The 16,308-nt window shown below is 28.5% G+C and overlaps 1 protein-coding gene across 1 annotated transcript in view; it reads left to right on the top strand.

Annotated features, from left to right (window-relative positions):
- The first annotated feature begins 12,410 nt into the window (after positions 1-12,410).
- The window catches only part of LOC132938940 (lutropin-choriogonadotropic hormone receptor-like), a 90,845-nt gene continuing 86,947 nt past the window's right edge, over positions 12,411-16,308 (top strand). Inside the window, exon 1 of the mRNA XM_061005920.1 lies at positions 12,411-12,440. Coding sequence (XP_060861903.1) covers positions 12,411-12,440 — 30 coding nt within the window. The remainder of the gene's footprint in view (positions 12,441-16,308) is intronic.

The raw sequence follows: 16,308 nt of genomic DNA on the forward strand, positions 1-16,308 counted from the left end.
TTGAAAAATATTATAAATCTGTGGTTGATTATAATATACATCTAGCTGTCACTTATTTGCACCAGATCTATAACATTAATTGACGAATCAATTGTCTATAAATAATATTATTATACTGCGTATGATGTATAATTGACATAATATGATTATTGGTGCACACATATCATTAGGTGGGTAATTATTAGTATATCGGTATTAGTTCATAGTTGACAATTTTAAACTATTACATTATGAAAGTCTTATTGTGTTATAATACGATGATTGTTTTACTTATCGCATAATATAATAATGTCCGAGGCATAATTTGTACGCACTTAGAAAAATAGTAGGTACTTCCGTCTTAATAAACTTAGAAACTTTAATTTTTTTCCAATCCCATCATGACACAGCATAAAAATAATATGATAATGCATAGATGCTGAATAACGTGGTTATTTTACTAAAAAGCTTCTTTCTTTGGAAAACGTTTGAAATTCTATTATATACTCCTGCCCATGCACTTATGTTACTATTAGTAATAATATTATGTTCGTTTCTGGTACCTAAATTATTTTATCATTATAAACATATTATTGATACCTAATATTCGTTATTTGAATAAAAAAAAAAAAACTCGTATTTGAGCTATTGTAGTGTGGGTAGTTTATGAATATATTTATACTTTAAACAAACATAACATTAGTTTCTTTCCTTTGTGGCATTTTGGGTACTCACATATTATTATTATTTTGTATAAATATACTATGTAATATTATGTATATTTGAATTTAAAATTTACTTTGTTTTGATTTTGAAAATGTTTTCAATGTACTTCATAACAATACAATTCTACAAAAAAAAAAAAAAACACCATATAATATTTGATTGAAAGTTTTTATATATTTTTGTTTATTTATTAAGATCGAACATTTCCTATGCGTTTTTATTGTATCGTCATCTAAAATTCAATTGCTATAATATTTATGATTCTCGAAACATAAATGTACTAACAATTTTTTTCTGAAAGTGAAATTAAGGCAATTAGGTAATTACTAAATTATATACATAAAAAATACTACAGAAATAACAGTTTACGAGTAAAAAAATATTCAATGCATTTTATAAAAAGTGTAAAAATATGTTCAATGTTAAAATATTTAATTATAAAATTAATCATTGATTTATTTTTTAATGACATTGCTGCTACCTACAGCTATGCAGTGGTCTGTTTTAATATTTTTCATAGTAAAATACTAAAATTAATTTCAAGCTTAATAATTCCAGATCTCGTTTAGAAGAAGTGATACATTTAAACATAATATATTCTCAAAAAAACTAAAAAAAAAAAAAAACTTAACAAGAAATGTAAAACAATTGAGTGTGTGTGCTTATAGCAAATTGGATCTAGTTTGTACTTTCGGTTGTCATCAAAAGTAAAAAAAATTCCCAGTAAGTTTAAGACTATACCAGGGATAATATTAAAAAATAAATTGTTTTTATATCAAAGCAGTTATACGGTAAGTTGAACAATAATGATATGGTATATATATATATATAAATTAGACTTTCCTAATTATAAATTTATACAGCGTTAATATATTATACAATTCCATGGTAACTGAATGAAATGCCATACTGGAATAAAATAAATGATTCTCTTTACAATAAATCCACTCAAGTTTATTACTATATACACATCTAAATGTCATCATTTGGACTGCAGACGAGAGACTAAATGACGTGTACTCACTTAATTGTTCACAAATCTTAACTGATGTTATTTTCGCAAAGGTCATTACTAACAGAGAGGTTTATAATGCATGCGAATAGACTTAAATTGGTCTAGTCCTTAATATTTTATTTTGTGTACGGGTGCGGTGGAGGTACTGTCAAATATCCGATCATCCTACCCTTCAGTTGCTCATACGTTGGTTTCTCCAGCACCACAGTTCGAAATTTTGATATTTTTTATGCAAATATTTAGTAGGTATTAGTATACGATTTGTATCAATCTGTATGACCATTCTCATAATTTACACGTTCTTAGGTTTGTTTTCCCATAAACAGAAACCCTCGGGAAACGTTTATTGATTACACACTGTAGTTGTATGCGTTTAACAGTCATATTCGCTCTAAATTGATTGCTAGAAGCTGCAAGTAGTAATAACAGCTATTTAAAATATACGGACACATGCATAGATAGCATATTAATAATAATAATAATTGTGGGTCGTTAAGAGTGCGAATGCTTGCTTCAAATGTCGTACGTTTTATTTATAATATTATTGTTAACCGTCGAAATAATATGGTAAATACTATGGAGATGTTTTTTTGAATATAATATAGTTTACATATATATAAACGTACAATTAGGCATGAACTGGAGGGACCCCAACTCGTAAAGGGTAAACTCGTTTGTATTTGCCGAGCCATTCAGGAAACCTCTCAACTCTGCGTTGCAGATCACTAACAATCTTGGCTTATCCACTGCGAATACTGCGAACATATTGTACAAACATATCACACTGGACAAATGACAATGGAAGCACTCGACTCTCAGTTTGTTTGACGAGAATTTAGAATGCATAATACCTTGTAGGTCACAAATCGTCACAATAACAGAAGTGGAGATGATGAATTAACCATTCAAACGCCATGGCTCATATTATTATGCTATAGGTTCATATAATATTATGAATGATTAATGCATATAACGTAGTGATAGTAGATGTGATGTATGCATAGAATATAGGTACACGATGAACGAACAAAATCAAGTGATAATGTTGGTTTGACGACATGACTTTGGTACAGCTGAATAACTAAATAAAAAATATAACAAAAAGAAAACAAAACAGATTTTGTACATTATGTTACGTAAATATATTCCGTTTTTCTGTTATATTTTTTTAGGTTTTCCGATTATTTTGAAAAGTACTTGGCGTGTTTTACTTTTGACTATCCAAAATACCAACTAGATCCAATTGGATACCAGAAACTACCCTCAATATTGAAGCGTTTTTCTGCTGTTAAAGCATTTTCATACACAAAAATAATAATAATAAAAAATAAATAAACATTAAACACACATTGGTGCTTATACCCAAAGCGACCTTTTGCCATATTTCCTCCGTGGACAGAAACTGAAAAATTAGAAACAGAATAGCAGCATAAAAATAACGCAGTCAATAAGTAAACATAAATGTAAAATATATAACTTAAATGTTTTAAAATTTATATTTGGTATAAAATTTTACGATATAAATAGTGAGTTCAAACTATACTTATACGCACTATGTATGATAACCTAACCAAACCTAACCTAACCTATGATACTATGATAGTATAACTCTAACGATATGTTCAGCTGGTCAACAGTTTTATTTTTAATAACTAGTAATTAGTAGGTATCAAAACCAAAAAATCAAGCAAATAATGATCTACCCAGGTACCTGAAGTAGAAGGAGAATCGAAAAAAAAAAAACCCTCAAAACCAAAATGAATTATTATGCATGGAAAATATTGAATACCGGCTGATTCAACTATATCAAATAAAAAGAAGGACTAGACAATTTATTAAAAATAGAACCATAGCGCCAGATGGACTTGAAATACGAGCACTGAGCAGTGTATAGTTTAAAGCTGCGATCTTCAAAACAAGATTTTCTTCCTGCATAAGTTGACGATACAGCTAGCCCGAGTACGTTTTCCAGTCATCAACTAGGAACACATTAATTCACAGAAAATCTTAGCACTATAGTTTGATATCGAAGTAGACCTCTGTGAATTAGAAAGAAAACATGGCATTGTCGATCAACTGTAGTACACTCGTAATCAATTTGTAACGTGCAGAGAAAATTGTTTATCTTTAAACGAAGAGTTATGTGGTCAGACAATTTCTTTGATCAACTAATCTTTACAAAAGTAGAAATGAATAAGAGTTCCAAAAAGACAAAAAAAAAAATGTAATACAAATACATGTAGTTGTATGCTCGAGGGAATACTTTGCAACTTTGATTCTATGATAGTTCACCGTGTTGTAACAATAAAATTTTATAATAAATTTAAAAAAAAAAATAATAATGTTAAATCTAACTGTTTATTATGAATATAAAATTTGCAATATCTAGTATATTGTCAATAAAATAATTGAGTATGAAAATGGTTGAATTTCAACAACTAGGTACCGGTAATTTTTCTCATTGTTACGATATTTTTGTAAAGAAGTCAACATTCACTGGTACGAGGCCTAACAACATTTAGATAATAATAATAATAGTTTTTATTTCACGCCATGAGGGCAAATGTAGTACAAGTAAATAAAGAATATTACAATTATTATATAACAGTAAAACAGCAAATATTACAAATTATTAATTATACAATTTATTATTTGTATTTTTAGTTAAAAATACACAATTTGTAAATGATTTTTTTTTAAATAAGCATATGATCGGGTAGTTCGGTTCAAAAACATGAAGTGGCAGATAAAAGAAACCACCCGGCGGTGACTCTGTTTTGCTTGATATTAATTTAGGATTAATTTCGATTTTTAAAGTCACCATTGGCGAGCTAATCTCGTATAAGTGGATTTCTATGGATATTATTTGAGTTGATCTAAAATTAATTAGAAAATAATTGATTGTATCTAATGTACTTATACTGTAGATTTATGATAAAAGAAGTCAAAATTAGAAATTATATTACAGTTAATAAGAATTTTGTTTATAAAGGCCCAAAATGCCTATAATGTTGACTTAGAATCTGTACATTTATAATCTTAGGAACCAAGTAAAAATGTATTAAGACCCGCCATGAAGGTGTTAAGATGTTGTAGACTTAAGACTAGATTATTGCCAAGTAGCTTAGATATGTTTGTGTGACAGTGTAGGTAGGTGCTGTTTATAATTTAGGGTTGTAAGAAAAAAAATGATTGCTTATAAAATGTAAGTTTAGTTCTGTGAGTTAAAATTAAATAAAATACAAATTTTGCACGTTTTGGATTTATTTATAAAAAATAAATGTATGTATATTTTAATTCAAATATATAGAATTATGTTTCCTTGTTGATATATCATTGAACAAACGATTGGTTTATATTATTATTTTCATTATTTTTTTTTTATTGGTATGTACTATTCGATTTTGTGCAATAAAAATATTACAAACAAATTTCGTTTATATAGCTAAATAGTTGTATCGAGTTTGGCTGAATTCTCTGAAAATGTATCAAATTCGGCCGTAACTACAACAAGAAAGTTTTTGAAAACTATAATCATAATACATATCATATTATTAAACCATAAGAAAGAAATAGTATTTTCTTTGTGAAATAAAATAACGTTAAATAAAGATTTTGTAAATGGAAAGAAGAAAAATAAATATAATATCAACTTTTTGACTGTTGAAATGTCGACTTGACCTAACAAAATGTGACGGTTGTCATATATTTAGTGAAGAGTGAAGAAATCGTACATATACAACTGCCTCGGATGAATTATTTAGGAGAACTATTTCGTATTGTGTTTTTCAGTAAAGTGATAACAACACAGATACTATTGAATACATTTTTTTTTTGTATTTTCACAAAAACCTCAATTTTGGATCATGAATAGCTTAAGCAGCAGTTGTATGCATATATAAAATATTATGTTTATCAACAACAAACATTACTGTCGCACGGTAGTATTATGCTCGACGTAATCCAATACTTATGCGTAGGGCGTATAGTGAAAAAAAAAACGAAAATATAAATAAACTATTGAAGTATAATATAATTTTGGAGATAAGTTCATTAAAAAGTCGTGCACGACAGACAATGCGCCAAAATATAAGTGGGAATTATTCAGTCCCGTTTATCGTTGTAGGGGTACGTAATAATATACATTTTATATGACACATGTATCTATTATAATTCGTTGGCCGGAGCAGGGCGGTGACGTAAATTCTACGGTCCACATACCACGTTAAACCAAAATATATTACGGGCTATGCGGTAACCGCGTTTACCCTAATCCACGGACGTTGGTTTAATAGTAACATTATCTTCAGAGCAATCGGAATGCGAGGAAGCCAATGTCTTGATAATTGAATTAACTCGATGTACTGTTAATGCGATTAATTCCAACTATATTTTCATCTGGGTAGTTTCCGTTCCTTTATGAACTTAACCGATAGCGTTGCTTTTGACTTGAGTTAGATTTGTGACATCGGATATAGCGATGGAAATCTTGATGAAAATAAGGGAAATGTTCCAGAAAATACATAATATTTTAGATGGACATTTTTTTAAAAATATTTTTATTATCATTTACCTATTTATTTTGAGTTTTATCATAGTACAATATTATTACCTAGTATAAGAAATAAGAATATGAAATACATTAATAAATTATAATATATTTTATAGATCGTAAGTTATGAATTATTATGCAAACTATTCCGATTTCGACAGTATAATAATTATTAATAACGTTTTAGAATCTGAGCGGATAGTTCAATAATTGTTGACAAAATTTTTCAACATCACGTATACGTTTGCAAATTGTTTTTTAGCTGGAAGTTAAAAGTACATGCAACTTTTTTTTTTATTTTGACACCTGAAGACATTGTACTTGAACATTTTCAAAGCCACAGTATGCATTCTAAATGAATAATTTTTATAATCCCCGAAATAAAACAATAAAATATAAGAAATGCTATACAACTTTTTAGACGAAGAAATAAAATTAAAATTAATTACACATTCAAATGTGAAAAATCTCTTCATGTATGTTTTGAGTAAGCCTCTATAAATTTTTTAAACATAAGGCTAAATGATTAAATATATTATGGTGTTAGAGTTTATATAATATAACATTATATTATTTGTAGTCTAACAAAAACATAATATATAGTCTAATAGTGTAACATTATTTTGGGTTGCTTTAAAACAGTATCTATATAATTTGGACGTTGATAGTCGCTAATACCTCATTAAAAAAAGAAATTTGAACCAATTTCTATCCCCCTATATTTTAAACAGCAATTTTCTTAAAAGTAATATTATGTTTGGGGACATACCAATAGTATATTATTTCTAATAAATAATTAATGAGTCCTATGTATATCGTCAAATATCATGTAATTAAATATTAAATTTACAAAAAGGTATTTATAATAGGTACTTTAACAATGTTTTTTTTTGTTAAAGACCAATATTAATATATAATATTAATATAATATAACACTTTTATTACACGATTTAGAATTGATAGAAGTCTATTACAGTATGCGAAGCAAAAATAATTTCACGATCATTAACTTAAACGGATTTTGTGTGAAACAGTTAATTGGATAACATTAAATATAGAGTAGAGACGGTTTGAGTTACAGAGACCATCGCGGGTTATGGTTATTACTTATTCGTCTCGTTTCACTCAATTCCGTGCAAGATTACACAGGACAGTAGTGAACTATTATTAACTGTAAATTGAGGAGAAGTTGAAATTGAATGATCAAATGATTGAAATTTAAAATAAGACATATTATTCCAAGCAGTATACCTACACGAAACACGTGTGAAATATAATGAAAGATATATTATATAATATATTATTGATTTTTTTTTTTTATACATTCAGACGTGTTGTAACTAACATTATGAAAACAATTTTTTTTTATTTTGATTTATTTGACTTTGAGTAGATGTGTACTTATTCATCACCGTTTCAATATAAGATGTATTATATGTATTATGCATAGAACGAGGTTCGAGAAAATTAAATATTATATTAAAGAAGTTTTTGTCGACATTGTAACACCTCCACCATTCGAAATAACACTGAAATGGAGAAAACAAGCTGTTTGGTGGGTGAAATCACCATGCTAACTTTAAAAATTATTATGCTTGAAATACACAACACTACATCAACGACACGGAATAAATCGATAAATTTAAACAAATATTTGAAGTACACAAACCGATGAAAAGATTTTTTCAGAAGACTGTTAAACAAAATATAATATTGTTGACGATTTTTTCTTTTTACATAAGTAGCCAAGTAGGTACATTTATCTCTTGTAAACACTTGATTTTATTTTAAATACAATTTGAATACCATAAAATCCTATAAATATTAAACATTTTTTTATTCATTAAAAACGATTTTGTTCATCGAATAAAATTGCTTCGAAACCACAACAAATTGTGTAATGAATAATCAGTTTTTTTTTTAATGTTCTCGAATTTGCGTTATTTTTATAACAGCTGGTAGTTAATTAATAATAAATGTAACATAATTTTAACAACGATGGTTTTTTTTTTATTCATTACCATTTATTATTACTATTATCCTTTATAGTTTCTTCAAAATTTAATTTCCTCATAATATTTCCATCGACGTAGTTATTGTGCTAGCGATAAATAAATTATTTTACGAGAATCTACGAAGGTAACAATTTACGTCTTACTTATTTATCGTTTATTGAAATGGAAATCGTAACAAAGTATGGATGAACACATAAAAAAGCTTATTTAATTTTATAAAATTTAATAATGTCACTATTTTAACTACCTAATAATAATTCTTTAATATATATATATTTTTAATAAAACTCGTTAAAATTTATCATGACAATCGCTTAGGCAGTTAGGTGGTATACAGCGTTAGGGAAAAGTTATTAACCTGGTAAAATACAAATCAATATTTAAGATAAAACATTATAAACTCAAACAAAGAACTGTATATTTTGAATTATTTTAATACTTCATTATAATTTGAACTGTTTTTTATTGTTAGGTGCAGCATCTCAGTAAAAGTAATAATTAACCAAACATAAACAATTTAGTTCATGTCACATACTATTTAGCTATAAATAATTTCAAAATTTATTTATTATTACGTGTATGTTTTATTGTAGACTATTGCCAATTGGTAAATTGACTTGTATATTAGATTCTGAGTAATGTATTGGTTTTAAGAGTAACAATATGATGTGTTATTTTTTTTTAAAAAAAAACATTGTTTTGTCCGTTATCACGTTTTGGGGTAGACATTTGGAAAACATAACGTACTGTATACAGACTGTTGTTCTTATATCGTTCCAAACTATTTATGTATAGTAACAGAATATGTTGATCCACCCGTATCCATCGCTTGGAATCGTGTTTTTTTCATATAGTTACAATGAAATAAAATCTAACACATCAATAATTACAGTGACCCATCTAATGACGAGTTACATATACGTAACCTACTAAACAGCAACAGTCAGCTCCATATTTTTCTGGTAAAATTTAATATTTCATTTTTTTTTTTTTTTTTACAACTTTATATGCTAGCATTAGATGACAGTTATGATAATTCATTTTCAAAAAATGAATGCACTCAAACGTAAACATTTAGACAGTTAAATGCTATCAGAAAAGACAAATATTAAATTACTATAAATGGAATCTAATATGTTTGTTTAAAACCTAACAAGTGTATCAAACAGCTATACGTTGACAATTTATTTTCCATTATATAAAATATGGAATATATATAGTTATAGCAGTACTCGTAGTACTATAATAGTACCTTTATTATAATTTATAAATATTATAATAATATTACTTACTTAATATATCCATTATGCATAAATGTTATGTGATGAAATATTTAAGTTGGATATATCTTGTAAACTAAATAGTAGGTGGGTAAACGTGTAGATATGCGAACAATGGCTGTCTACATATTTCGCATTTTACGCGATTAGAAATGCCCACAATTATTTCCCTCTCATAATATTATAGTGTATCATCATCTATCATCTTTACCTTTCCGTCTGGTTCTATTTTTACGTTTTTTGTCGTTTAATCTTTGTTTTTATGCGTTCATATGTCAGCATAATTATCAAACTTTCAACATTAAAAATATTTATTTTGTTCGAGTCCCATGATCCAACATGTTTATTGACATAATGAACTTCTTAGAATTAAAAAAGTTATAGTCATATTATAACCAGTGCATTTTATTTTATTTTTAACGCATATAATATTTATGGACTTGGGACAAATATTTTGTTGTTTAACCGATTTTGCAAAATAGACATTTTCGTTGTCATGGTTACTTACTAACAAAAACATAATATTATTTATGATTCATAGATCTTCCTTGTAGAGAAAAAATATCGAGTAGCGTGCTATGGTTTTTTGAAGGAAAAGGGTATCTCATTATTGGGGTAAATGGCTATGTACTAAATTTTATATCTAAATCTATGAATGACATCATCAAGGATATATATATATAATATATATATATATAATATAGATTACCAACTAACCAAACAGTCAATAATACAACAGGTGCTTGGTAATAATATTTAGGTACATCATTTATAGCATTGTAATATTGTTTGCATTTTATTTAGTGTAAGTCGTCAACTAAAAAAAATATTTTAATAAACCACCAGCACGTTGATTATAATCCTGTACATTGTGATACCATTATTCTATTAGAGCAAGTAACTGATGTGTATATTATAAAGTAGACAATTCTTAAATGTACCCACCTATGAAATTGTGTTTTGTACTTAAATTATTTTAAATGTTTACTGTTTAGATTAATTAGTCAAAATATAATTTCATTTTAGAGATGGGGAGAATGTAATGATCCTCATTACTCGTTATAGTAGATTACATTGATCATAGACGTAAACATAATTGTGATAAGTCTAATAGATTGCGTATTTACGGAATAACAAATTGAGATCATAGATAAACACTAATAAAAACGATTCTGAAGAACAGATAGTTTAAATAAATCTATGATGTGTCGTGATGCTATGGAGGTGTAACGATTAGGTAGCTTAAATAGGAACAACGAGAGGAGTCTTAATTTATAAACGAGTGAAGCTTGTATTCAAGTAGACGCAATGGCATGCTCAGCTCTTTGGATAGGAGAGGATGGTATGAATTTTTTACTATTCTCAGAACACGTTATATAGTTGCAAATATACTTTCATTGTTCGATCATATATTTTACATGGCAAAAAAAGTCCAAGGGGGCGGGGTATGACACATTCCTCCACGTGCACACCCCAATATAGTTCCATCTAAAATCTTACCCCTTCTTAAATTCATACATGAAATACCAATCCAGAGCTATTCCACCCACCCCCGATCATCGATCACCCCTCCATTGCGTGTCAAACCGACTTCTACCTTCTGTGTCAAATCATTACCCTCTATACCGAGCTCATGCCTCTGGTTCGAGTACGTGTTTTATCAAAAAATTTGCTAGTTATATTAGGTAACACTAATAAATTAGTCAATTGATTGATCGGTGATTAATTATTATAATATCCATTATATTAGTATATAATATAAATATATATATATGATTACGTATATAAGAATATTATATTTTTGTTTAAAACTCAATCTATATCGGTCTACCCACCCCAGCTTATCCGGTATCTTCTCATTATATCTCTCAGATTATAATACATTTATAACATAACAATTATAGTTAAAAATGGTAATAAAAAGGGCTCTTTTAACTCATTGGCTTATGTGATTGAAATGCTGTTGTGCACTCTTCGTGTTTTTATTCCGTTTTCTTTTTATGAGCGTCTCAAAATTGTCGTAGATAACAATAATTTTAGGTAGCTCTGTCTTACATTACGCTTTAATTCTAACATAGGTTAGAACTTATCCATAGAACCCACACCACAAATTTACTAGAGTTCATCTAGTGCTGCCTATCTATTTAATTACGTTTTTTTTTCTATTTGTTAAACAGCCTTTTACGATAACATTTTTATTTTTTACAGTGTGTGAAGTTGTTTGATATATTACAAGGCGAGACTAATTTGAGATGAAGGTATAATGACTTTTACGTTTTCCATTAAACTGCAACAAACCAAAGTGATAAAGTTTTTCTTCTTTGAAAACTTTTAGTTGGAGTTCTAGACTAATTATTTGTTTGTCTTTCTTCTATTGTATGAATCCATGTTCACTGTACGTTCGCTGCTGACACGTTTCTATTATTTATTTTTTAATATTTCTACTGCGTGGAGTAGTGTCAAGAACGTTAGCTTGGTATATAAATAAAACTCGTACAATTTCCAAATAAACTTAAGCGAGCCCTTTTCTATCAACCTATGTTTGTACAGTTTTCATTGTTTAAGCGTTAGACATAAATCAAAGTAGAGTCCTCTCCGAAAAAAAAATGAGTTATTCGATTATCCAGGTAGGTATAGTTGTTTACCTAAAGTGAATGATATTTTAAATATAACCTGAATTTTCACAAAAATTAGCACTCTCAACTCCTTTCACTAAAAATAAATAATTAATTAACTAATTAGAATAATGAGTGCGTCGTAAGTTGTTCCTACCCAGAAGTAGTTAGAATATTATGCATAATACTTATGTTATTCTGATTTCATAAATTGTACATAATGTCATAATGAGAAGTAAAATATCCGATGTTATGGAGGTACGTGTGTAGTAACGTACAAAAAATGAGTTGCTACAATATATCAAATTTGCTTGATCGATCGGATGTAGATAACTCATATCAGAATATGTATTGTCATCATATATTTAAGAAAGAGAATATAATATAAATATATAATAGGTATAGGTTGAGAGACGGATTTGATTGTGCGGAGCATGACAATTTGAATGCTGTTAACTATTTCATTCCGAATTTAGTGATTTAAGCACTGAAAGTTTTCGTCTAAATGATTCTTTAGCACTTGACAATAATTAACATATTATAATATCTAAAAGTAATTCTCTTTCAGAAAATATTGAACATTCATCATGTCTATCACAAATTATAATGTCTATCAGTCTTTTTTTCTTATTGATTTACATTTTAAACATCATTCTTTTTATTTTTCTAATCAAATGATTTTGTTTAATGTATTGATCCGAAGAATACGAACTACCGTCCACCAACATGCATTGATGAATTTAATGTAATCTAAACTTGGTTATTCCACAGTTATTCTATTCCTTAAATCTTTTTTTTATATATAAAACTTTGATCTATTCGACCTCTATGTTAAATGACTGGAATTGAAAAACAATGAGAATAAAAATAAAAGGCAGCATCTAGTGCTTTCCTATAATACTCCAACAAGTGGAATTATTCTCACCAAGCTCCTTGAAAACTCCTATTTTTATCTCCAATTTTCATACGAGGAAATATAATTGTTGGTTGATATGAACCTTTTTCTATTCTTTTTATTTTTCAAATCTATCAAATAGTATTTCACAACATGGATCTTCTGGATCAATTTTTTTATTTCTACCACTTACTGTTTCTATCTATATAAAACACGTAATAGTATGAATAAAAACAAAAATAAACAAATATTTGGTTATTTAAAATAAACGACATAATATTTATTTATATTTCAAAAACGTGTATAATGTCCTTACTGGTTATACAATTAAAATAATATAAATAGTTTTTTTTTTTTTTAAATTATTTATTTATGAATAATTTGTAAATGTCGAAATATTATTAGTGCATTCAATCGTATTTTTCAAAGCATTTTTTTTTTTTTTTTAAGATCTTTGAAATCAATGTTCTATTAGGGACTATTTAGTGGTGGAAGTAACTACAATAAATGCTTTTGAAAATCTGTTTTTTGGATTTATTGACTATTCACTTACAAAAAAGTTGTTTATATTTATTTATGTCATTACCCACTAATGTTATGATATGAAATGGGCGTGGTTGAAACAAAATATTATATAATTATACTATTGTTTAGGCCGTACCTCTTATTTCTTTGTAATCTTTTAAGAGAATTATTGTCGGATGAAATTATACAAAAAAAAAAAAACAGAATGTTTTAAAAGTAACTTTTGTCTTAGAACTATTTTATTAACATTTAAACTTTGAAAATTTGTTTCGGTAAACACCAACAATGAATGAGGGGAAAAAACAAAATTGTTTCTTTGAAAATGTATACGCAGAACATAAATTATAACTTTTTTTTTTGCACAATTCCATTACATGGAACATTCATATGATTATTTATACTTTGTACATACATAATAAACTTCCAGTTATTAAAGTCGTCAATAGAGATTATAATATAGCTGACACTAAACGAGATTAATAATTTCACACGTTCAGCAATTAAGTACCAATTGAGAGTCTCGTGAATTTTAGAACTAAAACCGGTCGAGGGATCTCCTACATTCTAGTGGATAGGCAACATTTTTTTTTTGCGAAGGGCAGCACAAAATACAATTCCGCGGTGAGCCAAGGATCCAAAAAAAAAGTATTATGCGGAATTAATTTCATTACTTTTTTAGTAGGCACTGTATTTTCCGTACTATCGTTTTACGATAACGTTGGTAAGACGATTTACCGAACGGATCCCTACGGCATACTCATCTCGTGCATGCAAAGTAGACGATTAGCTGTGGCATTAAATACACGTAGACTTTAAAAAAAATAACATGGCTAGAGTTAGGAACACAGTTATTATAATGTAATATAATATAATTGGTTGGTTCATTTTTTTTTTTTTTTATATATAAGCTACTTCGGTTTATCGGTGTATCTTGGTTTCAGTGTAGCTGAGTTTTCGGTAAAATCGGCATCGGTGTACCTCACTTTGTGAACTAACTCGACTACTCGGGCGAGGTGGGAAATCCGTCTGCGGAAGATTGGATATGGCACTTAGTATATTTTTAATCATGGTTCAAGATTACTGTCTAAACTTTTCTGATACCTCTAAGAACGATTTTTGGAATTTTCGTCGAAATCGGTTGAGTATTTTTTGAATATAAGTAACACACATAAATTTATATAAATTATATACAGGTCATATATACACTTATATATATAATATTTTTATATAGAATATTTAAAAGTCTCTTTTATTTCTTATGATATGGCAACCCTATATTAACAACAAAATACTGGAGTGCATGGTTGCCAGGCCAAGTTCGAGTAACATCCACAATCTCTACATGAACCAATTCACCTGGTTTTCATCACCCTCATATCTCTGCTTCTCGGCTTACTTGGATTTTGAAATTTGAAAAATTGATTGCTATATTAGCGTAATATAGAATAGCAATATAGAAGCTATTAAAAATAGCCTAGAACAATGTAAAATTTTTAGCCCATAATATTAAGTGGTTTCAACATGGAAGACATTTAAAGTTTACATTTTTGTTACTGACTTACTGTCTCACTCACTCGAAATTATAAGGCACTTCCCGTATGGGCAGAAATATAACATTTGATACAAAGATTAGTCGTGCAGTGCAAGTAGAGACAAATATCTTGAAATTTAAAATGTCTTATAATTAGTACTGATTTAGGGAGGGTAGTTCAAAATGTTAGGTACAATAATATTTTTGCCTGTTATATGTCTCATTAAAAAAATGTCATCACCAAAAAATGAAAGGTCGTACTTGGGTATCTGTGCCGATGTTGACAATGCACAATAGGCAAATTCAAAAACTTGGCAAGTGTTAAGTAATAAAAATAAAAGAGCATTGTTGTTCATGCAGGTAGAAGTGAAGTGATGTTATGAACTAAAGAAAGAGTAGAGTACTTGGCTACAATGTAGATATCGCACTACTTTCATAGGCTGAATTTTTTTTTGTTAAGTCGTCTTCGACTTCGCCTTTTTTTCAACGGTTAGGTTTTTGTTGGGAATTCGATTTTTGTGAGCCAAAACGAATTCATGTGCGAGTCACCCCATATAGACTGCTAAACCACGTGCGCTGATAGACAAAGCTATAAACACATCTAGAAAAATGCGAAATGCAAAAATTGGTGTCAATTGACACTTTTAACATAGCTTCCAACACAATATGTCCAACAACGTCCAACAAGTCCGAGAAGACTTTGTTGATATGGTTTTGGATTGATGTGCTAATACTTTGAAGTACCAGCTTCACGCAAGCAGTACTTTACAAGTGTATAAACCCCCTCCGAGCAGACATCCATCTTCACATATAAGTATTAAGATACGGACAAATACCTACATATGCACTAAAATCCAGAACATTTCCGCCGGCCAGGTAATAATTTATGGTGGATAGGATGTGATCGCGGTGGCATGTAGTTTGATCACCAAGCTGTGACTTACACGGTCGTTCACGAATCTATGGAATAAAAACCAACTGAAAAAATATCCCAATATCCTTATTGACTACTATAAGGTAATGTACCTACGAACTACGCGTAGTGCGTGCTCATAAAATCTATGGATCCATGCGAATGAGTCCTTTGGGACAACTGGGGTAATACTTACAAAGTTTGTACATTACCTATTAGTAACTACTTTCTTTGATTATATATACTTGAGAGTGTTGGGAGT

This window comes from Metopolophium dirhodum, chromosome 2 (assembly GCF_019925205.1).
Source record: "Metopolophium dirhodum isolate CAU chromosome 2, ASM1992520v1, whole genome shotgun sequence".
NCBI classification, from domain to species: domain Eukaryota; kingdom Metazoa; phylum Arthropoda; class Insecta; order Hemiptera; family Aphididae; genus Metopolophium; species Metopolophium dirhodum.